Source organism: Azolla caroliniana, unplaced genomic scaffold (genome assembly GCF_043228905.1).
Source record: "Azolla caroliniana isolate FFs.n. ecotype wild unplaced genomic scaffold, voAzoCaro1.0.p SCAF_1, whole genome shotgun sequence".
Lineage (NCBI taxonomy): Eukaryota > Viridiplantae > Streptophyta > Polypodiopsida > Salviniales > Salviniaceae > Azolla > Azolla caroliniana.
Window position 1 is genome coordinate 9881730 of NW_028230436.1, and position 26154 is coordinate 9907883.

General features: G+C 41.1%; 3 protein-coding genes and 1 pseudogene across 4 annotated transcripts; 3 read left to right on the top strand and 1 right to left on the bottom strand.

Moving 5' to 3' along the window:
• The first annotated feature begins 3790 nt into the window (after nucleotides 1-3790).
• On the top strand, nucleotides 3791-6471 carry LOC147868903 (pentatricopeptide repeat-containing protein At3g26782, mitochondrial-like). The gene has a single exon (XM_087324552.1). The coding sequence runs from the start codon at nucleotides 3904-3906 to the stop codon at nucleotides 6067-6069; it is 2166 nt and encodes a 721-aa protein (XP_087180678.1). The 5' UTR covers nucleotides 3791-3903; the 3' UTR covers nucleotides 6070-6471.
• A 1667-nt stretch (nucleotides 6472-8138) lies between these two features.
• Nucleotides 8139-16028, top strand: LOC147868904 (Major facilitator superfamily protein). Of its 2 annotated transcripts, none has more exons than XM_087324560.1 (9): nucleotides 8139-8382; nucleotides 11796-12043; nucleotides 12132-12196; nucleotides 12270-12432; nucleotides 12536-12684; nucleotides 13283-13555; nucleotides 13631-13799; nucleotides 13883-13975; nucleotides 15408-16028. In XM_087324560.1, the coding sequence occupies exons 1-9, from the start codon at nucleotides 8154-8156 to the stop codon at nucleotides 15711-15713; spliced, it is 1695 nt and encodes a 564-aa protein (XP_087180686.1). In that variant the 5' UTR covers nucleotides 8139-8153; the 3' UTR covers nucleotides 15714-16028. The 2 variants fall into 2 exon arrangements, with proteins under 2 accessions (XP_087180686.1, XP_087180688.1); XM_087324562.1 differs by having other exon boundaries at nucleotides 11796-11972; nucleotides 12139-12196.
• A 983-nt stretch (nucleotides 16029-17011) lies between these two features.
• On the top strand, nucleotides 17012-18745 carry LOC147868905 (pentatricopeptide repeat-containing protein At1g11290, chloroplastic-like). The gene has a single exon (XM_087318219.1). It carries the CDS (start codon nucleotides 17012-17014, stop codon nucleotides 18743-18745), a length of 1734 nt encoding a protein of 577 aa, XP_087174345.1.
• An 885-nt stretch (nucleotides 18746-19630) lies between these two features.
• On the bottom strand, nucleotides 19631-25890 carry LOC147868906 (callose synthase 12 pseudogene; annotated as a pseudogene).
• Nucleotides 25891-26154: the final 264 nt, after the last annotated feature.

The window sequence follows — 26154 nt, forward strand, 5'->3', positions numbered from 1 at the left end:
TTTTTATTGGTAATGCATATTCCTTTTGGGTTATAAATAAAAAACGGATTTGCACATTGAAGCTCATCATAATGTTAATTGGAAGGTGTAGGATCCAATGTTGATGTGATGGATGCCTACACAAAGGATTGTGGTGTGCAAAATTATTTCCATTTAAGAAGCTATCATGTTTTGCCATGACACTAAGTGCTTCAAAGCAAAGCATTTGTTCAATAATATGTCCCCTTGTGAGAGTCAAGTTTTGCACACGTTGAAATGGTGAATCAAGTAGCAAGGAACCAACAACGACAAATATACTCAAGTTAACGATTCATTGGAGATTTCACAATACAAGACTTCTATTGTTTCATGCCAGCATACCATACAAGTTTATAGAAATAGACCCCCTCATGATACCTTAACATTGACCAATGTTGGTAAGTCAAGAGTTTAAACAAATAAACAATATCTATATGCAAGAAAACAATTTAATTCACAAACTTATTACTCATCACTAGAATTGGCAATGGTTCGTTTTCGGCTTAACCACTTTGGCCTTGTCCAAACCACACCACCGGTTAAACCTTAACCAGTTTTTGAGTTTCCAAACTTGAACTGGTTTAGCCAAGCCGATTAAGCCTTAACCAATTTGGCCCAAATCGGTTCACTGTGGCTTGAGCCATCCCAAACCGAGCTCAAACCAGTTAAGGAGGGCTCGAGCCTAAACCCTAAACTCCAAATATGAAGAGAACACATCCAAGCATAAAAAATACAAGAAAATCAAATTGAGAGATCAAAGTTAGGCAAGGTTGAAGATGTTCAAACCATCACAAATAACATACATTTTCATGGCCAATTTAAAGAAGATCCTATATAATGATTGAAAGGTTGAAAGAAGCTTTTGCATGACATAATTCATATCTAAAATCAAGAAAATTCCACCATTTGTCACATGAAATATTTATCCCCATGCTTTTGTATGTTCTTTACATTTGTTTAATGTTGATGTTGATTAGGTGCCAATGAATATCTTCAATCTCTATTGGTGCCATTTAATATGTCGCTTGTAGTTTCATCTTTACATTGCATGTTCTATAGGACACTAGATTATAAATATATTTAATATATGGTGTTATTTATTATGAGTTTCATGGTCTCATCCGTCATGCATATTGTGTGATCCATTTCAATAACAATTCGTGAGATTGTCATGATATTGCCTTTAGAAATAAGCACCACTTCATTTTCAATTACTACTATATCATAGCAAAATGCAACATTTAACATTTGTGTCTTTGTAGCATCAAATTGAATGACTTATTTTCACTTCTATTTCCTAATTATGGTAATCTAATTGTTTCAATATTAGCACGATCTATTTTTGTACATGTTTACAACTACAACAGAAAGATATTACTGCATATGTAGGTCATCACAAAGAGATATATGATATAGGGAGTGAGGTGGACGAAGAGATGGGCTAAATTATTGTCATTCCATGCAAAGAGGACAATGAATATGCAATCTCCTCGACATTGATACCTTCACAAAACTTGGGATATGGGTACGTTCTCTCAAGCCCCAGCAAGGCAAACAAGATGGGGGGGGGGGGGGGTGGATGCCAGTGCATGTCGTCAAAGTTGAAGTGGAGCTATTAAGGTTCTTCAATGTTGGGTTATTTGGGCCAACTTAGGAAGAAATGTCATTATAAGGTGAGTGCACATTAAATCCATTCTTTTTGTTGCTTGATCAATTTCATAGGTCCTCCTCATGTGTTATAGTTGAGTTCTGGAAGTTATTTGGCATCAATGGAATTGTGTATGGACCGGCCTCTTAAACACATTGAACCATTGCACGACACATGTCAAATGGCTCATAGACAATGGGGGACTACATACACATGTTGACTTGTCCTTGTCATAAAAAGATGCCCAGGTTGCTAGTCAATTAATGAAGGTTTGGTCATTGTAAAGGTTTTCTTGAGCATTGTAATCATCGTCCATGCATGCATACATACGTACATACATGTGCATGCTATTATTATGCACAGAGTTGCTTATCATGGTTGTCGAGTGTTATTGATCCTTCTTGGGTTGATGCCATGTGTTTTAGCTATCTATGGTGACCTACCATCTTGAGAACCCTTTGATCTTGAATCCCAACAAACACAAATAAATATAGAGACAATGACGGTTAGTCTAGTATAGGGCAACCCAATGTTGCTTGTTGTATGAAGGAAGGTTTGGGCAATGTTCAACCTAAAGGCTTGTGCTCAAATCTCTTACCCATAACTCTTTGAGCACTACCTATACTCAACCAAAACTTGGCTATAGGACATGGACTTGTTTAGTGACAAAAGTCTATTGTTATTCACGAGAAGGTGTGAATATATTATAACACTTGACAATTAGATAACATGTTGGTTAAATGACAAACATAGACAAAAACACAATAAACAACACACATATATAACAAACACTTGTATGGATGCTAAACTTAAAAGATTTTGACTATTGTAACAACTCACAGCTACCAGGCCACCAACTTCTAGGTTCAAAAAGTAGTGACATGAGCCCCCTAGCATCTTTCGACGAGCTAACCCGATTTTCTTGATATATCTCAATTGTTGTTCCATTGTGCACCCTTATGAGTCATGACGACCTTTTCACATGTTCTAGTGGGTCTCTATCCTAACGTTTAGCTTTAATTACATAAATGTTTGCTCACTGACCAACTATTGCTATCATCCTAACTTAGAACTATATCTACCTAAATCATATTTATTGTAACTATTTTACGTCTTATTTTATACATTATGGCCTTTTGTCTGTGTGTACACGTGCTATATTGCCAACACAAATGTGAGATAGTCATTATGAAGCAATAGGAGGTTGGAAGTTACGAATCATGTACTCTTGAGTGCATCTTTGGTGTGGCTTTACCTAAGATGCACTTACGACACACTTTGCCTAAATTTGGGTGCTCAAGGAAGGAGATATCTTTGTATTTGTTTAGGTACAAAATGATTTAGAAATGGTGCTCGAGGAGAGGCAAGTGATGATCTTGTTTTGCGCATTCGTTTCTCAAAGGTACCAAATCATCAGAAAACATCACTTTGAACCCATTTTGATGAAGGTTATGATCTCGATGGTGCGTGCGTGCGTATGTGCAAAGAAACACATCAAGGCATGAAGGGGCTAGGTAAGAGATATCACGACGACGCTTTGGAGGGTTTTGAAGGCATAACGTTATCATTATTTTTAATGCGTATGTCTTTTTTTACCATTCAAAAAAGTAAAGCCAATAAACGGGTTAAATTGGCTCACGGGTTCATCCAAAAGAAGGTAAAGTAGCATGAAAGGCGCTATTTACGATCGAATCGTCTGCCCACACAACTCACGATGTTGGATACCAAAGAAACAATTAGAAGGTGTGACGAGTAATGGTGTATAACGCTTGTTCACGAGTCCATCCCGAATAGCTAAAGCCAAGCCGAAGTTGCCAACGATCAGAGAGAGCATCCACAAAGTTTTGCGTGCTATGACAACATGAAGGTTTGTCGGCACGTGCATAGGGGTCGTGTTGGTTTTGGAGAATGCCTTGATAGTGTGGCCCCTTCCTTTCTATTACAAATTTACATATATATACATACATATGTACATTATATGTACATATATGATATATGTATGTACATTGTATACCTAGCTACTAATAGCTAGTTACAACTTACCACTACTCCAATTATGTCTCAGGTTATATAACTATGTATGTACTACTACACATGTTCCACTGCCTAGCAAGTAAACCTTCTGAGCGTGCCCTGCCTCCTGCAACAGCAGAAGCAGAAGCAGCAGCCGCCAGCAAAGCATACAAGCTTTGATTTGTTTCAATCTGATTTTCAAATTGCACTCAGCAGCAGTTGGAATGAACGTGTCCAGGAAGGCTGTTGCTGCCTCTGGAATCCGAGGGAGAGGGAGTGGCAGAGGCAGAGGCAGAGGCAGAGGGAACCCCCCCCAAGGGGACCGGGAGCGCAAGGTTGCTCAGAAACGTGACAAGTACCTGCAGATTGCACCCTTCGTGGAGTCGTTGAAGCTGTGTGCGAGGAATCGCGATCTCGATCAAGGGACCCATATACATGCCGACATTCGATCAGCCGGCCTCCTTCCAGAGAACCACCTGCTCCTCGCCAACACCTTAATTAGCATGTATGCCAAATGTGGCGCACTCGACAAAGCCCGAGAAGTGCTGCAAGGGCTATCTTGCCGAAATGTCGTCTCATGGTCAGCATTGATTTCTGGATATGCGCAGCAAGGGCATAGCCAAGAGGCCATGAACTGTTTCGAGCAAATGCAACGTGATGGCATTTCCCCGAATGAGTTCACCTATGCATGTATCTTGAAAGCATGTGGCAATCTAGGCGATCTCGAAAAGGGCAGAGCGCTACATGCTGATGTTCAGGTTTTCCTGCAAAAAGATGTTGTGCTTGGAAATGCTTTAGTTGACATGTATGTGAAATGTGGTGACTTGGCAAAAGCACAAGAGGTTCTTGAGGGGCTTCCCGATAGGAATATAATTTCTTGGTCTTCGTTAATAGCAGGATATGCCCAACAAGGGTCTGGCCAAGAAGCATTGGATTGCTATGATCGCATGCAGCGGCAAGATGGCTTTTCTCCAAATGCAGTAACGTATACATGTATATTGAAAGCATGTGCAAGCATAGGCGCCCTGGACCGAGGGAAGAAAATTCATGAAGAAATTGCCAAACAGGGTCTCTTGAGACGAGATATTGTGTTGGGTAACTCTCTGGTGGACATGTATGCAAAATGTGGTGCATTGACAAATGCACGGGAAGTGCTTGATCAACTTCCACGCAGAGATGCAATATCATGGTCCGCATTAATAGCTGGCTATGTTCAACAGGGGAATGGTCAGGAAGCATTAGATTGCTTTGAACAAATGAGAAAAGATGGACTATCTCCTTGTTCAATATCCTTTACATGTGCCTTAAAAGCATGTGCCAACATAGGGGCACTTGAAAAGGGTGAACAAATACATGATGAAATCCTTAACAGAAGGTTGCTCCAGAAGGATGTGATGCTTGGCAATGCCTTAGTGGATATGTATGCCAAATGTGGAGCACTATCTAAAGCTGAAGAAGTTCTCGAGAGGCTTCCCTGCCAGGATGCAGGTATGTGGACGGCACTTATTGCTGGACATGCTTTGCATGGGAATTCCCATTCTGTGCTCCACTGCTTTGAGCGCATGGAAAAGAAAGGTCTTTCTCCGGATGAAAAAACGTTTTCATGTGTTCTTAATGCATGCAGTCACTCAGGTTTAATGGATGAGAGCCAAATGTATTTCACAAGAATGAGAGCACAATATGGGCTAGTCCCCACTGTAGAGCACTTCACGTGCATGGTTGATTTGTTTGGACGTGCAGGGCATTTTGAAAAGGCAGTTTCAGTTATCAACGAGATGCCATCTTCGAAGCATATTGCTGTTTGGTCTGCCCTATTAGGTGCTTGTCAGAAATGGAACAATCTGGAACTTGGAATTTGGGCATTTGAGAATGCAATTCAGATAGACAAGAACCAGCCTTCTATCTATGTTTGCATGAGCAATATCTATGCAGCTGCAGGAAGGAATGAGGAAGCACAGAAGATTGAGGCTCTGAGAGCACACAACGAAGCAGGGAAGAAGCCAGGATGTGCGTGGTGGATGGATGAGACCGGAAAGATTCATTCATTCTGTGTTGGGGATACAGAGCATTCTCAAAGCAAGCGTATCTATGCAAAACTCAAAGTGATCGGCGGTAAAATGTTAAAGAAAGGATATACTCCAAGTCTCCTAGGTGAAGCAAACAAAGATTTCCTTTATGCACACAGTCAAATGTTAGCCATTGCATGTGCTTTCATCAATGCACCAAAAGGATCTCCCATACACGTTGAAACAAACATGCGAATAAGTGGCGATTGTCATTCCGCGACGTCCATTTTATCAAAGTTAGAAAAGCGTGAAATCTCCATTAGAGATGCAAATCTCATCCATATATTTAAAGATGGAAAATGTTCTTGTGGAGACGATTGGTAATACCATGTAGGCAGCCCCATAATTTGGATATGAATCGTCTCTTGATGATGAACACCATTAAGGAATTAATCAATCAAAGCTTGGGAGTTCAGATGGGAATGGGTGCCCAATATCCTACAATCTGAAGGGGTCGTCCTTTATGAGACATCACAGTAATTCAAGCACATACAAATACTCAAATGGTGTTTGGTGGTCTCATAAAATAGATTGTGTTCCTCTTCAGTAATACACATTAACCTGGGTTTGGGCTATTTTTATAAACTAGGAAATAAGTTGCATTGGGCTAATTTCATCGATGAGTTTCACCCACATAAACGTTCTAAAGTTCCCTTTGGGCTTACCAAATTCTGTGAAAACTTTATGTTAATAGTGGTCCTTTGAGAAGCATCACTATTACCATGATTGTGTATGTACATTTTTGGGAATGTATATTAATTGTTTTTTATTGTAGATTATTACCCCAAAACATTTGGGGTTTATCATATACTCAAAATTTGAGGATGCCATCAATTCTCAGTCAAGCACACCTACTATGATGACGTGTATGGTTTATGTGATGCCAAATAACTTATATCCCGTGACTTTGTGTTTTATAAATAACTTAAAGAAACCCTTGCCACATGAAAATTTGTTGAAATTATTTTGCTCTTGTCAATTCCACTTTCTTGATATGTGCCATTGATAGTGCCCAAGGGAACTTTAATTATTTTAGTCTTCATAAATTTCATATGTTTCTCCTCATCATTCTTGAGTTTTTATCTAGAAAGTTGTTCATCATCTTCTTGAGAAAGAATGAATTAGCATCTCATGTTGTTCTATGTGATTCATTATCCAAATTCCATTATTGCGTCACTCATACTCTTCCAATGCCTACCCAACACTAAGGAATATGAGGGTTCCTTAATGAGGATCATATAAAGTCTAATGGAATTTGGATTGTAAACACATCGATAATGGAATCTTCAAAAACCCTTGCACAATTTAGCTATGCCCACTTTTATTATTGCGTGCTTGAATTGTTTTGCGATGATCATTTTTGCTCGACAAGCATTGTGTCGTATACAATTTCTTTGCAACAAGTTAACTGTTCTTGGTAGAGGCACGTTGACCATGTTAGTTATTGGCATCTTGAGGTGGTGTGTGTTTTAGCTAGATTTTGTGAGCCCATGATGTCCACCATTTCATTGATTGTTGCATATTGCCCTTATCCTTCTTCGTTTTTAGATGGTATGACAATGTTAAATCATTTCCACTTGCATTTGAATTCAATTATTGTTGAGTTTCTTGTTTTTCTCAAATTTTACATAAGCCACCTTCAAGGTTTAATTCCACCTTTCTATAACATCAAGTGTTTGCATGCATCGAGAGTTAGCAAGAAGTTTGTATGCATAAGCTGAATCAAGAGGTTACATGTAAGAAACTCATTAAAATTAAGGAGGAAATAAGGAAGAAAGGTGGTAGACCACACGATAACCCCCCTTTGTGAAGGTGAGAGATGGATTTGAGTTTTCCTTGTCGGTGTCCCATACCACCGAGTATGGACATGAATCATGTCTTCGATTTGAAGGGGAACAAGCATATGTAGCTAAAGTGTTAATATACTAACAGAGTCTCCACGTTCATGGAAGTAGCTAGCTTTCTTGTATAGTCTCAAACCTTAGGTCCTTGTCTATTCACACTTGACCACTTCAGTCAAGTGACGAAATACTCAAAAGCTATCTCCCATATCTCCAATTATACGATTAAGAATAACTCAATCCATACCCATCATTCCTTAAGAACTAGTCCACACTTACTAATCTTAAGGTTAGAGACCTATGATTCATTAGACCTTGCGGGTTACTAATCCGATTAATTACTAATTAAGCGGAATGCCGCCATGGCCAGGAAACACACCGGATCGTTAAGTGTTAATCGAGATCATAATCTTCACGAGTCGATGCGATGCTATGTATGTTTTGTGTGGTATCGGTATGTATGTAGGCCATTTCCAGAATTAAGTAATACATACATGATTTGTTGATTCATGAGAAAAGAGAGGGAGAGACAGACAGAGGAAGAAGACGGAGGAGTAGTTGATTTGGATGGCAGCATCATCATCATCATCATCGCTCCTTCACCTGCGATCTTGCTCTGCTCTGGCTGCTGCGTCTTCTCCTTCTCTCCATCTCCATCTCCATCTCCGTCCCCTGATTCCTCATTCAAGTCGCAGACCTGCGGTTACATCAGAATCTGCAGCACCTGCTGGTTTTACCAACACCACAAGGTTTAGGAACAGAGCCATCGGAAGAAAGAGCATGTCACGTCTCTCAGGTACGCTCGTATGTGTCCCCTTTTGTTTTAAAATTTAAGCTCACCTTGGTATTACTGTCAAAACAATATCATGCCCTTCGTATACCAAGATTCAACTGAACATGTCCACTATCTTGTGCAAAAAGAGTGTTTTGTAAAGGATCTGTGGGCTTCTGCAATGAGATGAGACATATGCATCCAATAAGAGGGGTATCCAACTACTGGACAGCTGATGGACCTCTGTATTGTTCGGTGTCGTGTGTTGTCCGTTGAAATCTTATCTGTTGGAGAAAGTGGAGAACCTTTGTGTTTCACCCATGATAGTAGAGAGAATTGGCTTGCACGGGACTTTACCTGTATTGTACAACCCCGCTTATTCCCCAATTGTCATATCGTAATTCTTGCAATGTGATCAGAAGCCAAAACTGGGATTTTTTCAAAAGCGTTCATTTTATCCCCTCCCATGTGCCCTGCTCTGCTGTATGATGTAAGGGAAAGTGTATGTGGGAGTTACTATGGAGAATCTCTAGAATCCTCCTTTGCTCTCTAAGATCCTGCACTGCTTACCATAAACTCAAATAATGCTCTATGTATGGAGACGTTCGACTTTACCAACTATGATGGGCAGTAATAGTGTGATCTCTACACGTGTTGACAAAGTGTGATCTCCACCCTTGATAATGGGTACATGTGAGTATCATGGAATACTTGATGCTGATCTATTTAACATCAGAGCTAATAATTCTTCAAACATGTTATGCATATGAAGTGTCACAAGACTGTGCTTTCTTATACTTAGCATATCTATAGTCTGCACAACTGTCTTTACTGTGAAGAAACAAGAATTTAGAAGGCAGGGCTGATAAATCTCCCCATGTTGCTAGTGAGGTTATGGGAACTCTAAACATCTGATAAATCTCCCGTTGTCTTTCTCACTCTTTTCAGATCAGCTAATTCTGTCTTCTTTTGGAAGTTGCAGTGTCAAATCCTCCCTGAAGCATCTCAGCTTTCAAGTCTTATACTTAGTGTCACGTGTGAGATGTTTTGCCCATCAAATTGTCCATTGTGGTTGACAATCCAATTTACAGCTTCCGCCGTCTCTGCCATCACCTTTTGCTCTTGAAGCATACTCTTGTTTACCTTGGTTCGCCATCTCCTTGCCACCAGTTCAAGTTTGGGCTCACCAAATTGATGTTGTGAATATCATATTCCACTATGGATCATGTATGCCAGGGTGAAACTGCAGAATTTTCTTGACCAAGAGATGGATTGAGGCAAAGAAAGAATGAGTGCAAGATAAACAATAACCAGATATTAGATAGTTTCAAACAAGAAAAAAGAAAAAAATCGACAAACAAAAGAGAATTTCATGTTAGTAATAGAGTTGCTTGGTTACAATGTACGATCATAGGATTATGGAAAAGCCCAATAGAGAAGAAATACTGATTATATTAGATCGATTGTATGGTCGATATAAGAACCCAATGTTAAATAGCCTTTAAGAGTGATTAGATTATGAAATAATAGCCCCCAAAATATGATAGCTCTCTCACCAAAAATTCCTAGGTAACCTTATTTATACTTTTCTTTCCCTCATTATCTCAAGCTAGCTTTCTCTTTAACTTAACCTTCATTTGGCTATCTCAAGCTTTTTCTTTTACGACAATAAGAGTGCTCTTAGAGCATGCGTGTGCTTTTTAATCTATCTTATCTTCTAGCCTTAAGTGTGAATTTATATTTGATATTTACAATTTTTATAATACCTCTTCGTAATGTGCACATATCAACTGTTCTTCCTCAGCTGATGTCCATTCACTCTCGACTGTGGACCATATCGTCTTCATGATGGCTCAGTCAATGTGCCAACTGCAACACAGCATTGTGTCAGATGTTTGAGCCAATGATGAGCCTATGCACATCAACATGCACCAACTAAATCTCAAGAGACTCTGTATAAATCTGTTAGTATCTGTGCTGCTAGATCTTCGTAGGAAACTGCTTGGAAGAGGGCTTTGGCCAAGATGGTTGGTGTAGCAAACTTTGACCACACAATTCACGAGGCACCAATGGTTTTCTAAGAATAATCCCAATAAGCATTAGGACCTCTGATTGCTTTATTTGTATCCAGCTTGATCGTGTCCATCTTGTTGCCATACTGCTTATGCATAAACCAATATAGGAATGAACAAAGTGTCAAAATGCGTTTGGGGCTCCTTGATAACAATGGTTCTCTAATAGTGCCAATATTGTATAGCCTCGTGAATCTGTCTCATGCTGCCATAGAGAAGAATCCTACCGTGGCGGTGAAAATGAGAGCCATGTTGACATAGGTGCATACAATCTCAACATATGCACCAGCTAGGACGATCTCTGTGTACGTATCTGGCAAGATGTATGGACAATCAGAATCTTAGTTCTCCCAAGGTTGATTGTCTATCCCCTGTGTACAAAAGTCATCCAATTCCTCTAGATAATTCATGACTAGGAAAAGGTCTCTGCATAGAGGATTATGTGAAGAGTCATACCGGGAAGTTCAATTCCTTCATTGTCATCTCATGTGATGTAGTATAGACTCTGATGTAATGTAGTCACCAAATATCAACAGAAACTCTTGTTTCCCTCCAAGCATACTACCAAGTCAATATGAATGTCCTGGGAATTGTAGTTCACCAATAACCTCCTCACAGAAACTTTAAATGCCCCAAATCATGTTGATGGGGATTCCATAGATTTTAGGTACATGAAAATTGGGGAAGTTCACAAAACAACAATTTAGTCGTTTCTTTTGGACTCTTGCCTGATCAATTAGACATCTGAGTGAAACAATGTGGTCAATGGTTGAAACTTCTCATCTGAAGCTTGCCTGTACTAGTGTTCGTAGTTCCTCCCTCTTTGCATATCTAAACGTCTCTTCCTCTGGGTATATGCCATAAATTTTGTCTAAGTTGTGACCAATCACAATCCTGTAGTTCTTGGAATGCATGGTGCCCTCTGCTTTCTCAGTGCAGTGGTGTCACCTTCAGCGAAGTTGTGGTTAAAGATGTGCACAACAAAGAGGGCAAGTGTCTCATGAGGATATAAAAAGATGCTCAGTAGGATCCTGACTGATCAATGGCTGGGCCATGCTGTAATTGTCGAATGGCATGAGATACTCTCGCTGGTGAAGAACGTGGAAGAGAAAGAGTGAGAAAGAAGAGAAGAAAGAATAATGTATTAACTTCTGCTAATTCAATACCAGTTGTGAGAAAAAAGAGAGAAATGAAATCAAATGCTATATGGCCAAAGTGATGTATGAAGCCAAAAGCTACATGCATGTAGGCATTATAGAACATGTCAACATGATACCAAATTAATATATATTCCAATATGTAATCATAATTTATTTGATGCCAAATTTAACTATCTCACACCCTTAAGTTCCTATTTGATATCAGTGATACAAGAACCACAAAGTCAAGCACGACAAGACATTGAAGAGGTTCAAGAGAATGATCTTGAGAAGGCTGAACCCATGTTGCAGTTTGAAAAAGGGAAGATCAAGGGAAGAATGATTTTAGGTGTGCAGCTCTCACCAGATATATTGGCTATTTCTATTGTTTACTTTGTCCAAGGTGTGTTGGGGATCTCTCGACTAGCTGTAAGTTTCTTTTTGAAAGACAATCTTCATCTTGATCCAGCAGAGGTGAATTTTCCTAACCATATACAAGCTACATGGGAGCTTAGCTACACATGTCATGTGTATCAGGCACTTATCTTACTCCTTTGTGTAGAGTGCAGTTATATCTGGCTTCTCGGCAGCTCCATGGTTAATCAAGCCTCTGTATGGTTTTATAAGGTATGTGGTAATGCTATCCTTAGGTTTCAAGTTGTGAACATTGCTATTTTCTTATTTTCCCTTGTCTTGCTAGTGATGGGATCCCACTTTTTGGTTACCGAAGAAGGTCTTACCTTGTCCTTTGTGGTCTTCTTGGTGCGGTTGCATGGATTATTATGGCTATGCTTGTGGAGGACAAATATAGTGCAGCATTTGCAATTTTATTAAGCTCTCTTTCTGTTGCCTTCTCTGATGTGGTAAGTTTGTAGGATGGACCAAGACATTAAATATTTATGCTTATGAGATTCCATGGATGAGAATTAAGGAATGCCTCATAATTCATATCTGTTTCATTGAAAGGTTGTGGATTCAATGGCAGTAGAGAGAGCCCGTGGTGAAGCTCAAAGCACCTCAGGCTCAATACAGTCCCTCTGTTGGGGTTCCTCAGCGGTGGGAGGCATTGTTAGTGCATACTTCAGTGGTTCTTTAATTGAAACCTATGGTGTAAGGTGCATAACAACTAGATTATATTTTACACACTTTAAAATTTTATTATATTCATAGCTTCTATAGGAATCACATTAACATTTTAGGTTTGAACTGGACATGGAATAACTAGGTACAATGCCAGTTTTAATGTTTTCAAATATGCATGAGATGTCTTTTATTAATCGGAAATTGAAAATGATCTCCATGAATATTGATGTACAAAAAAAATCCCAACTTTTTACTTTATTGCTATTAAGCCAAGTAGTATGACTAAACATGGGGGGAAGTATTCATTTCCATAGCTGAGATTCAGGGATATTATTGTATGAGCTCCAAAAACCTTTCACTTCACCTTAGCCATGCAGTTCTTTTAGGCTTGTACCTAGTCTTGAACATAAGTGACCATAATTTATGGCTGATGTAGGTTTAAATTTGAACTGTTTGGGTCGATTATCATGTTTGTTTTGAGGTTGGCTGTCAAGAAATTGAAATTGAATTGATTGCTCTTGTGGTGTGTGAATTTCTTTTGCTTTGCATATCCATAAATCAACTTCATAGTGGTATGAATGTACATAGGTTAGAACTTGAATTGTAGTTAACAATCAATATTTGGTGCAGGTTTGTGTTTTCTATTACGTCTCTCCTCCCTCTTTTGACCACTGCAGTGGCAATATTTGTCACAGAGGAACCATTGCCATCCTTAAGTAGGAATAACCTGACAATAGAAGGGAAAGTTATTAAACAGAAATCCACTGTTGCTCTTGATAATGCAAAAGCGAACTTGATTGTCCTTTGGAAGACAATCAAAGATCCTGCAATTTTTCTTCCAACCATATTCATATTCCTTTGGCAAGCAACACCAACATCTGATACAGCAATGTTTTTCTTTTCGTAAGTATTCATATCTTATCATTATGGAATGATTTATACTACCTACTTCTTGTTTGCTTCTAATCTTGTAGTCAGGACAAATAAATTGGGCTTTGGCCCAGAGTTCCTTGGTCGTGTTCGTCTTGTCACCTCTATTGCCTCACTTGCTGGCGTGGGCTTGTATAATGGGTTTCTAAAGAATGTTCCACTAAGAAAGATGTTTTTCTGGACCACTTTAATTGGCTGTGGATTATCTCTTACACAGGTAACATCCATATGTCATAACAACGAGTCTTTAAATTTTTCCATCTCTGCACACCAATTTAATGCTGTTTCCTTTTTCTTCAGCTTGTACTTGTTACTGGATTTAACCAGAGATTGGGTATAAGCAATGAGTGGTTTGCAATGGGAGACACTCTTGCATTGACTGTTCTTGGCCAGGTTAGTTGTTTTTGCAAGGATGAATGTGTGAAATATCGATGAATATTAATAGCTGCAATTATTATAAGCAGACATTGACAAGCATTCCTTAATGTTCAACTTGGGTTGATGTACAGAGCATTACTTTGGAATTTATAGTCCTTTCCCCTGTTTCAAATCCTATTCATTTCAATATGCTATTTATCTTCCTTTTTTACTTGAAATACTCTCTTATCTTCTATAGAAGGCTTCTACAAAATCCAAGATGAAAATAAAGACGAAATTTTGGTTTTAAATTATTATACTTGATGTTTTAGGTTTTCCATTTTAGATCAATGGCCTGGTAATGCTCTTTCTATATGCTTTATTTAACAAGTGGGCATTGAAAGAGTTTGCAACTAGAAATGATTCCTGGGACTAAGTAAAGTGATACCCATCATCCATGTAAATATGTGGGACTCCCCTGTTAGATTTGTGGACGAAAAGTATCATAGTTACAAAGGCGTTTGAAATTGATCTTATCTTGTTTCCAGATTGGGTTCCTCTGATAGGAAAATTTGTCCAATTTATACAAGTTACTACATTACCATGAGGTTTGTCTATTGATCCATTTCTGCTAGGAGGACTATGCACATTTTTTAGCTGCTTCTAGCTATTTGGGCATAGTTGGGTTCTTTTCTTCCTTTCTTGGACGACTTTTGTATATATTATCTAATGTTACAAACTAAACTGAAGGAGAAAGAGGGAGCTGACTGCTGGCAAATTTAATTTTCCTAAGAATTTAAGTGAAGAAGTTGAAAATGGACTTTAGAATAGCTGTCTATCTAATGGAAATATCTGAGCACTCATGCTCTTCCACATTTAGAATAACAACTAGAATGGACACTTTCACATGATCATGAAAGCATATTTTCCATCAAATATTATTCGCTTTTTTCATCCATGTGAACTCAATCTTAGAAATAGCTCATTGGGTGGAAATGCAACCACCTTGTAAAATTGGAATGACAAACTAGCCAGGTAATGTGAAAAATAAATGTAATGTCCCATAGTCAGCAGATCTAAGTATATACATTATTCATGAACAAAATACAAAATACAAAATACAAAGATGCCCTCAGGTCCCATCTCTCCTCTAATCTAGATTGCATGACACATGCTGCATGAAAAAGGGGTTAGTATATGTAGTCTGAAACCGGCATTGTGTACAAATACCCAGGCAGTCTGCTATGAAGACTTGAGGGATGATAGAACACATGCATCATATTGGGAATCTGCTTTACAATGCCAAAGTTGCATTATCTTAAATGCTTCCATGTTAAATTAACAGTTGCTTTTCCCTTGTATGGAAATGGAAAATCACAAATCTAATGAACCTAGATCTGTACCATTTGTATATTGCTATAATGACTTGGATTGGTGCAGAATAATAATGGTGATGGTGATGGTGCAGGTTTCATTTATGCCCGTCCTTGTTCTAGCAGCACGGATATGCCCACCCGGTGTCGAAGCTACACTTTTTGCTACACTGATGTCAATATCTAATGGAGGGAGTGTTTGTGGTGGTCTCTTTGGAGCATGGATTACTCAGCTTCTTGGGATTACAGGCCAAAATTTTGATAATCTGGCTTCGCTCCTAATTCTATGCAATGTAACGTCTTTGCTGCCCATACCTGTGTTGGGACTATTACCATCAGAAGCAGAAATTAATGCTGAGACAAAAAAGCAGCCGTATATCGCAGAGACAAAAGATAATTAATTCTTTATTTGCCAACATTCAACCACGGTTAAAATCTTGAAGCTTCAATGTATAGCCTGTTTTACCAGGGGTCTTATTATCACAATAGTCTCTTCCAAGTGTTGTATGATGACATTATTTTTTCAAATGAGGAAACAACTCCCCCCAAATGCCCGGTCAAGTCCCCCCTCCCGAGGGAAGCTGGGAGAAAGCTTTTTTTTATATAGGCATTTGATGTCCTTGTGAACCCCTTCTTATGCATCAGTCATGTAAAAAGAAATATATACAAACCGTTTTATAACAGCACTTCATTTCCCTTAAACATGTTTGTGGAAAGTAACATTCACAGTTCCCATTGTTAATTATCTATACCAATATCAATTATAGCAAATGTGTTTCTTCAATTCAAAGAACAGTAGTTAATTTCTCACAAGTTCATCAATGCTCTAACTCTACTTTGGCATGAACAATTCTAATTCTAAAACTTGGTACCCAACAAATGAGGGTAGATAAGACAATATATACGCACATAATCAACACCTTGACTATATTACTTAGTCAAGTACGAGGAATCCAAACTTATGTTTGTTTCCACTGATAGAATATATTAGATCTAAAACAAAATGTGGAAGCATTGCCTTTACACATAATTTTGGAGACTGTTGACGTTTATTGATAATAGAATCAGTTGCATTAGTAAAAAGCTAAAGGTGAAATATGTAAATATGATGATGTGGTGGTAGACCTTGCGTTGTGCAAGATTAAATTTGCATCTTTGATGTTCCATTTGCTATGAAAACTCCTCATAAACTTTGTTTGAGATCATAAAAACTAATATTGAAACTAATATCCTTAAGACAAAGGGTGAAATTGAAGACACTTCCCTTTTTAACAATGCAAGGATTGTCTTCCATCGAAAACAATACCCCCTTTTTTTTATTATTGGAAATGCCCACATACGGTCTCCTAGTCAAACATGGGTCTTAAGCATGACAACATTAAATGTGTCTTCAGTCAAAGAAGTTCTTTACTTTTAGATTGATTCAGGAGTTTCTCTGTATTATGTGTGTGTGTAGTGTCTCTAACACGAACATAAAATAGAGGTGGTCCGTGTGAAGACCATACCTAGCTAGGGATGGAAGTAGTGGGAAGTCTTAGTTAGGCATGACTTTCCCTTGACTTTTTCCTTCTTTATTCTGTATACATATTACATATGTACATACATACATACATACATAGTGAAAGAATGAGAAGGAAGGAAGAGGTCAAGTCAAGAGAGAGTAGAGTGGTGGAAGACTCTGAGCTGAGGACCCCGAGCTATGGCGGTGGCCCCCGAGCTGCCGCCACGATGCCCTCCTCCTCCTGCCTTCACTCGACTCCGCCCCCCAAAACCCCCGCCTTTCTCCGCCTACGCCTCCGCCCTACGCCTCTGCTGCCACACCAAATCCCTCTCCCAAGGACGAATCGCGCACTCCCACCTCCTCAGAAGCTCCCGCGAGCAAGACCACTACCTCTCCAACCTTCTCCTGCTCTTATATGGTAGGTGTGGACCTGCTGTAGAGGATTCCTATGACGTTTTCTGCAGATCCCACCTTGTCCGGAATGTCTTCTCCTGGTCCATCATGATCCAATCCTTGATAGACCATGGCGACCATCAACGGGCCTTTGATATGTTCCATCAAATGCATATGGAAGGTGTCATGCCAGACACCGCAACATTTGTCATCGTATTCTCTATGCTTCATGGTGATGGATGCCTCCAAGGCACAAGGATGCACACGTGCCTTCTAAATTCTGGTCTCAAAATTAACGTGGTTATTGAGACTGCCCTGGTTGGCATGTATTGCAGATGTGGTAGCTTTGAGAAGGCCCGGAAAGTGTTCAATGCCATGACAGAACGGAATGTGGTGTCATGGACTACCCTCATTTCTGCCTATTCTCGTTCTGGCTATGGCCAGGATGCTCTCTTGCTCTTTCAAGAGATGCAGACTTCAGGTCTTGTTCCTAATGAGATCACTTATACTAGCCTTTTACATGCTTGTGCATGTGAACTGGCCCTTATGGAAGGCCGGCTTCTTCATGCTTGTATTATTATGGAAGGAGGATTTAGAGGAGAGATCACCATGGACAATGCATTCATAGAAAAAGGCTTTGGAAGCAACATTGCAATGGATAATGCACTTGTCACGATGTATTGTAAATGCTCGAGTTTGCAGGATGGATGGGCAATGTTCAGGACACAGATAGGCCGGGATGTTGTGTCATGGACAGCCATTCTGGCCTCGTGCGTGCACCATGGACGTTGCCGAGATGCATTTTGGCTTTTTAATCAAATGCAGATAGAAGGTCTTTTCCCAGATAGAGTAGCATTCATAAGCATGCTCGATGCATGTGTTCTCGAAACTTCATTAACTGAGGGAAAGAGAATGCACCTCTATATCATCTCCTCTGCCATTTTTGTTGACGTTGTATTAGGGACTGCACTTGTCTACATGTATGGGAAATGTGGAAAGTCACATGAAGCTGCTCAGGTGTTCAATAACATGGCCTGTCGCAACTCTGTGACCTGGAATGCTATGATTGCTGGGCATGCTCAACAGGGAAAAGCTGAGAAGGCTTTGCATGTTTTTAATCAAATGTTGCTGGCTAATGTATCACCAGACATTGTAACTTTCTCAAGCATTTTATCTGTGTGTAACCATGCAGGTCTGGTTGAGGAAGGTTGTAAATATGCTCTGAAAATGTGTGAGCATTATAAGATTAGACCTTCAGTTGAACACTATAATTGCTTGGTTGGGCTTCTTGGGCGTGTTGGGCTTATCAAAGCAGGAGAAACTCTAATAAGTTGCATGCCAATTCAACCTACCACAAGTTGTTGGGCTGCATTGTTCTCATCTTTGCAAACCCATGAGAATTTGGGCCAAGGAAAAGATGCTGCTGACCATCTGTTTGAATTGAACCCAGAAATAGAGTTACTGTGTATGGTGGCTCCAACACCTTGCACTTTTTTTGATGACCAACTCAACAACTGCTTCAGTTTGACAAGCATTTAGTGTTTTAAATGGTACTGATGTGTGTAGCAAGCCTTGATTTGCAAATATCTACAAAAATCATCATATACTTCATTTTATGGGGAATATGGAACCTATCCATATATTCTGTATCAAGTGGCTTGATGCAATTGAAATCATGAGTTGGACTATCCAAAGTGTTCAAGTATCATACAGCCTTGGGTATGCCACTTGGACTGGGTTCACAAAGAGAAACCAGAGAAAAAACAGGGTTAAGATGTCAATCAATGCTGGTTGTGGGGATGGTGGGGTGGATAGGTTTTTTCTATAAAAAAACTGAGATCAGTAGATTATGCTACATTGGCGCACATGAGCATATGATTTGACTTGTGTAGAATCAATCAACAATAAGAATTGTTTCATCTAATCCCTTGGGAGTTCATTCCTAGTGAGCAGAAACTTGGGTTCAATTAAATGTGTGGGCATTCTGAAGTGGCCATGATATCACCGCATGCATATTTCTTTCGAACCTGAATCAACCAAGAATAAGAATGGTTTGATGTAATCACTTGGGAGTCCATTCTTAGTGAGCACAAACTTCCCTTCTATTAAATATGTCTGTGTGCCTTCTGAACCAACCCATGATATCCCCTTATGCATGTGACGCTTTAATATATAGAAAATAAACACGAAAAAATAACAACCAAGGCACACCTAGGGATGTCTTCTGAGAGAGAATGATCGATGGTGGGCACTATAAAATTAGATCATATGGGTTTCAACGTATTCTGATGTGTGATTGGAAGGGGACCAGCTTCTTGATTCCATGAATCTAACCACAGATTGTCAAAAACTAGTCCTGTGATTTCAATATGATAGATGGTTACTGTCATAATCTCTCCAAAGTTCATGTTCGCAATCAATGTATACACAAGAAAAAAAGGTGTTATTTAAATGACCTTATCATACAATTTATGCTTTTTAATTAGCTGAATAGCCGTGATTATTCTTTGGAGTGATATTTTTATTCATTTATGTTGCACAAATGATAATGACGATAAAGAATAATTAATGTGAATGAGTAGCATAAGAAAGGAGAGGGGCTTGGAAGGTGTTGGTGCCATGCGCTGCATCTTTGGGTGGCAAACACTTGAAATCACAAGCATTCTGTTTGCAAATGGCACATTTGAGGGTCTTTTGTGTGGCAGTGGCAGCGACAGTGGGCAACTCCTGTCGGCGAACGATAGCAAAGAGACGAGAGATGTTGAGGCGACGGCTGAAGGCAGTGTTGAAGAGGATGCGTGTCTGCATATTGTTAAAGCCAGGGAGCCACGTGAGCAGGATAATGGGGATGAAAACAACAAAGGCAATGAGGAGCTCGTAGATTCGTGCAATGGAGACAATGACTTGCCAGAGGCCTGTCACATTCTCCAGGTACTCTCTAAATACCAATGCTATTGACAGCAAACCCCATCCTGTCGGAACAAATGCGAGCAAACTGAAAGCCACATCAGGTATCTGGATAGATGTCTTCAATGCCAGTGTGATCAATCCCGCCACTGCTGACATAGCAACCAATAGCTGTACCAGCCTGTACACATTCTGCCTTCTAGATGCATACCTCCCTGCCAGCATCACTGCCAAAATCATTATTGCTACCACTGCTATGAAGGCCCACGACAGGATGTACACCAGTATGCTTGTGCTTCGTTTGGCTATCTGGAGATTGTACACTAACCCATACTGCAAGAAGAAAAACCTTAAGTTAAGCACCACCTCCAGTACCTTGCCCCAGAAGCCCGTGCTCTTCAGATGATCCACCTCCTCCTCCCACCATGCCTCCCAACTGTCTATGGATGCATTGCCCAAGCCTTTGCTCAGCCAGATCCACTCCAGAAAGTTGTCTATGTCATGAGAGATTTTTGTTGATTCAAAGCCAGACGGGTTGAACAGGAATGGGGCCAGGATCCAGGAAAGCACCAGGAACCAGCTTGAAAATGTGACCAGGATATAAGCTGTGGTGTTGGAACCTACCGTTGCAAAGGACTGGTAAACTACTAGGAGAGTCATGAGCTCTACAGCTTTAACAAAGTGACTTCTCGCAAACAGTCGATAGATGTGAGCAAACGTTTCATGTACCACCACAAATCCACGACCTGTGGCCCTGTACTTAGCACCGCCATGAAGCACAGTCTTGCCAAAAAAGTGGGCTCTTGTGCCTAGAGAGAATGTGAAGAAAATGGAGGAGAGCTGCAGCTGCATTTTGATGAAATCCCACACAGAAGAGGCAAAGCCATGTTCGAGTGAGTTCTCTATGATCATGGGGAGTGCAGTGAATATCCCAAGCTGGAACAAAAATTGCTGGTTGAGGGAAGCTGTGAGGGCACTGTTGGAAAAGACACTCTGACCTTGAATCGAACTATCGAGACCACTGAGAGTGATATAAACTCTTCCCCATAGAAAAGCATACACTGTAAGCACAACCATCATGTTGCTGATAAAGAAACCCACTGTGGTGTAGTAGAACGAGACCATGCGAAAGAAGTCTAGGCGGTGACCAAGGCGGTAGACATCTCGGCTAAGGATTTGCTCGCCATTCCCGCTGGCAACTTTGGCCTCAAAAAGGGCTACCTGATTCAGGCCCACATCCCGGCCCTTTCCTGCCTGTATGTATTCATGATGCGTCACGTTACCCCCTCGCAGTGTGCAGTTGAACCCTGCAAATATGTCCTCACTGATGTTAATCACCCTGGATGCCTTGCTGATGCCTCCTCTTGTTATAAACCAGAGACGATCGAAGACGTCAGGGTGTCCGTAATGCATGCGCACCTTCAGTGGATTTGCAAGCACTCGTTGCCCCAATGTAACGAAACTGGTTTCCTGTGCTGACATGAAAGATGCCAGGGATGAAACAGAACCAGTGAAAACATGCTCTCGGACACCTAAAATCTGCGGTCGTCGTAATCCATGGTGTACTGTGAATTCCTGCAATAGATTACGCGCTTTCAATGCCTCTTCAAAATAGTTGTCTTGGTTCATGTCAATTGTCTGCACAGCATCTCCCCGTGTGAAAATGATTGCATGGTTTTGATTCTCTGGTTTTCCCTCCCCCAGCTTGAGTGGTCCTGGCAATTGTATCCTGTAGATCTCAACTTCTCTTTCTAGTTGGGTATCATATTTCACAAGCACAGAGAAGTACTGCTTGGAATTGCTATCTTTATTTATAGTTACCTCATCAACATACGCGATCCTAAGGCCAGGGTGAGATTTCATGAGGAAAAAGATGTCTTGTGCTTGAACTTTATTCTCCTGTTTCTGAACACCATAAATTTGACAGGTCACAACATATGTGAACTTCATATCCGAAATAGCTTCTTGCTGACTCAGTGCTTCAGTTCTTCCAACATCCCCTGTACCAAAGGTTTCTTCAAACTCCACATTGATAGTTCTATCCACCCTGTTGATGGACAGAGCAGACAGAAGCTCTCTGCCATGTTGGATGTCATGCATAGATGCCCCATCCAAGTATGAAAGCACTTTGAGTGCCTTATGGTAGTACATCATACCACGGACTGTCCGGGAAAGGGTCTGCCCCCTGTATGAAGCCCACAGTCTTATTTGTAAAGCACCCTCCAGATCCCAAAGCTCCTTCTCAAACTTTTCCTTATTGAGTGTCTTCACGCCCTTATCCTTTAATTTGTGTTCCATACGCTCTACAAAGTTTTGCCATTCATCATTGAATATGGTCTTAAGGTAGTAAAGTATTGTTATTCCATCCTCATTCTTGTCATTAAGGTCTTTCTTGCTGTATATGACGTTCTCATTATAGTATGGTGTGAGGACACTGAATCCAAGCATTTTCTCAACTGGAGGTCCAGGAGGCATGTTCATGAATAAGGAGTTGCTGAAGAAGGTGATTCGTCTCTGAGCCTCAATATTTTTGGGGATGTCTATCCCAGAATCCTTGGTCTCAAGGATGGTGATGAAGCGGTTGAGCTGATGGAAGAAAGGTGCATCGGTAGTTGCATCTGGGATAACGATTGTGTCACTGTCAAACATAAGCTTTGTTCCAGAAGCGTGTTGTGACTCAATAAATTCGGCACCATTTGCTCTGAAGTCACGGTTTACCACTTCATACAGGTCTTGTAAAGCCCGTACTACCTCTGAGAGATGGTCTGATTTGGGCTTCTTGGCTAGGAGTCGTGTGAATTTGAGGATCTTCTCTAGAACATCAGGGAGGGCTGATTTCACCTTAAACTTGTCGAGAAACGTGCCATTGTCTAAAGAATTTTGGATCTCTGAGAAGAGTTCCTCCACCCAACGATGTTCTTTGGTTCCCTCTTGGATGGTTTTCTCCAAGAGAATGTAGCGGATGCTCTGGTAGCACTCTATTACTGCACATCTACGGTATTCATACTTCTGAATCTTCTTCCAGAGAAGTTTGGAATTTGATTTTTTCGATTCCTTGGCTTGGAGCAAGGCAACTTGTAACTCATTGCTTAGAATAGCACATGGCCACTGTATTATACTGATGTTCAACACGCTACCGGTTGGCATCTCAAGAATCTGCACCTCTTTGTCACTGAGAAGATCTTCCTCTCTCAAGAATTTAATGACGTAGTTCCAAATAAAAGAGAACTTACCTATCTGAGGGGAATCTGTTGTAAGTGTCTTGTAATTTGAACCAAGCCCATACCTGATCCTAATCCGGTTCCACATGTTAATGATATATATTAGCAGGGTATTCCACTGGTTGACTTCCTGGAGTGAGTCATCTACCGGAGCTAGGCTGAAGGACATGGCACTGGGGAGGAAAAGGAACCGCAGCTTCACTTGGTCCATGTTCCGGATCTCCCCTATGTGAGACCACAGTCCCACTAGTGCACCAGCAAAGGAGGAGAAAACGGTATACCAGATTTGCATGTCCATGAAGTAGATAAGCAAGACAGGTGCCCAAAGTGCACCAACAGCCACTCTATTGCTTCCTGTGCCCCAGAACTGATACCATGAATAATCAATGTCTGTCAACTTCAAAAGCTCCCTGGTGGGTTCAGCCATGGGCCTTATCTGCATGAAATAACTGAAAGAGAACTTGACTAGAAAGACCAGCAGCCAAAAGGAAGAGTATTTGATATTATCCCAAATGCCTTCACCAAGACCGCGGCCAACATAGCACTGAGTGTAGAACCACCATGTTAAGATGTGAAAGATCCGGTTGGAGGACTTCTCAACCATGTTTCTGATCCAAGGAAGGATGAACAAGACGAGTGCTGCCATTTCTGGTAGGATAAAGACCAGGGCAGCCACAAGAAACTCATTAAAAGCAGTGGTGGCAGAACCCAACCACCCTCCTGTGCTGCGCTTTCTATCCCACATCTTCAAGTAGAGGCTTAGGAATACGAACATCCACACGGCTGCCACCACGATCTTCAACACCATGCGCACGCCCACAAGTATGGTATCCACAGAGATGATCTTGGCCTGCATGATGAGGGTGAGCAGACTTTGGAGGAGGCGCAAGCCTGCCCATGTTATGAAGCAGCTCAGAAGACTGGCTTGAACATCACGCTCTTTAAGCTGTCGCCAAGGGCGTGCAGAGTTGCTGTGTAAAGCCAAAATCATCATTGCCTGCAGTAAGAGAATGTATCCTGTCCACAAGTGGTCGAAGCTGCAGAAGATGTTCCAGAAGGATCGCTGCTCCACAAATCCTGTCTTGCGGCCATGGGAGCTCATGGAGGGTAGGGACAGGAAGGAGCATGACAAATTGAGCGGCCATGAAAGGTGCGTAAAGCACCGATTAGACCAGAAGAACTCGTTGATGTCATCATAGTTCCGCCATGCAGAATGCGGTGCAGCCTTTCCACCATGGGATGCCAAGCCCGCTTCTGCCTTCACCATCTCGTAGATGGGAGTGACCACTCTCTTCAGGAAGGCGTCTTGTGTGCCAGAATAGGCAGGACGAAACGGCTGAGCCGCATCATTGATGTAACGATCCAGAACCTTGTTCATCTCTCCCGCCATGTTATGGAAGATGAAGCAGAGGCATTCCGGGATAAACCTGAGGTTTGCAGCCTCGCCCCATATGAGCAGGTAGAGGGAGGCATACAGCAACTCTCTCTGCTGCTTCTGCTCTTCATCTCTGCAGCCCGTGAAGGACAGGTTGTTTTGTTTGCCGAGGAAGGAGCACCAATTGGTGTAATTCTTGAGCACTTTCTTCCTCAGTTTAAGCACCACCTTCGGATCCAGCTGATCTAAAGCATGAGGGGCTAGCCGCATCTGATCATTGGCGAGGAGCATGAGGATGTGCTCCCTCTGATTCTTCACATTGTCTGCTTGGAATCCGAAGAGCGATCCGAGCCAGTCCAGAATATCCATTCTTGCTTGTCTCCAATCACCAGCTATTATGTGTGATGCTCTGGCAGTCAGATCGTCGGCCTCACTGATTTGCAGGGCTTCATGAGCCGCACGAACCTCGGGGAATTGCACGGCTGGATGATCAGCCAGCATGTCATGCAGAGGGAGGATGTTATACGTGATTTCTGCGGCTTCCACATCTGTGTAGGATTGATCAGGTTGCTGCATCCGCGTCTGAATACGATTAGGACTAAGACTAGAGGGCCGAGTCGTCAGCTGGATATTTCCGGTGATCCCTGCCTCTATCATGGCATCTCGATTCGAGTCATTGTTAATTCTACCACCGATGGAAGGTTGCCTAGCACTTTGATTGTTGTACTGATTTCCGGATGTACTAGTGCTGGCGGCTGATGTCTGCCGGGAGGGTCGGGTGGAGGATGATCTGTTCCGGATATTATTCTGTTGCACCACCTCATCTTCTTGGAGTGATGGGTGCCGGGGATTATTCAAGTTTTCTCGGCGATTGGAGCTTCTGACATTGTCCTCCGAATCCTTTGATAGGGATATTCGCTGGTACGGGTTCATATCACCACAATGAAACCAAACGACAATGCGGCTTATGATCTAATGTAGGTCCTCATTATCTATTATTACCCACCAGAAGAAGAGGTAGGAGATACAGAAGAAGAGACGGAAGATGCTCTGTGTCTGTCTGTCTGTCTGATCTCTGTGTCTCTCAATCTGAAGCTCTTGTTGTTGATGGTGAAAGTCTTGACAAGATGGAGATTGGGATGATGGTGAATGAAGACTTTTTTGGTTGTGAGCAGATTGACAAATTGCCATTAATTCTCTTTAAGAAATGGCAAGAAAAAAGAGGTGGTGGAAACAGACAAATACAATGAACAGTTTGACAATTGAGGGGTCAACCAAACACGGTTTTAGGGATCAACTGCTAATTCCCTGCAAATTCCAACACCAGCTTGGAATGCTTGCTTATCATGCCAACCTCTACACATTTGAATCGGTCTCGAATGTGTACCCGTTAACGGACATCATATTCACACGCTTGTCTTCGGGTTTCCAACTACTCATTCCGA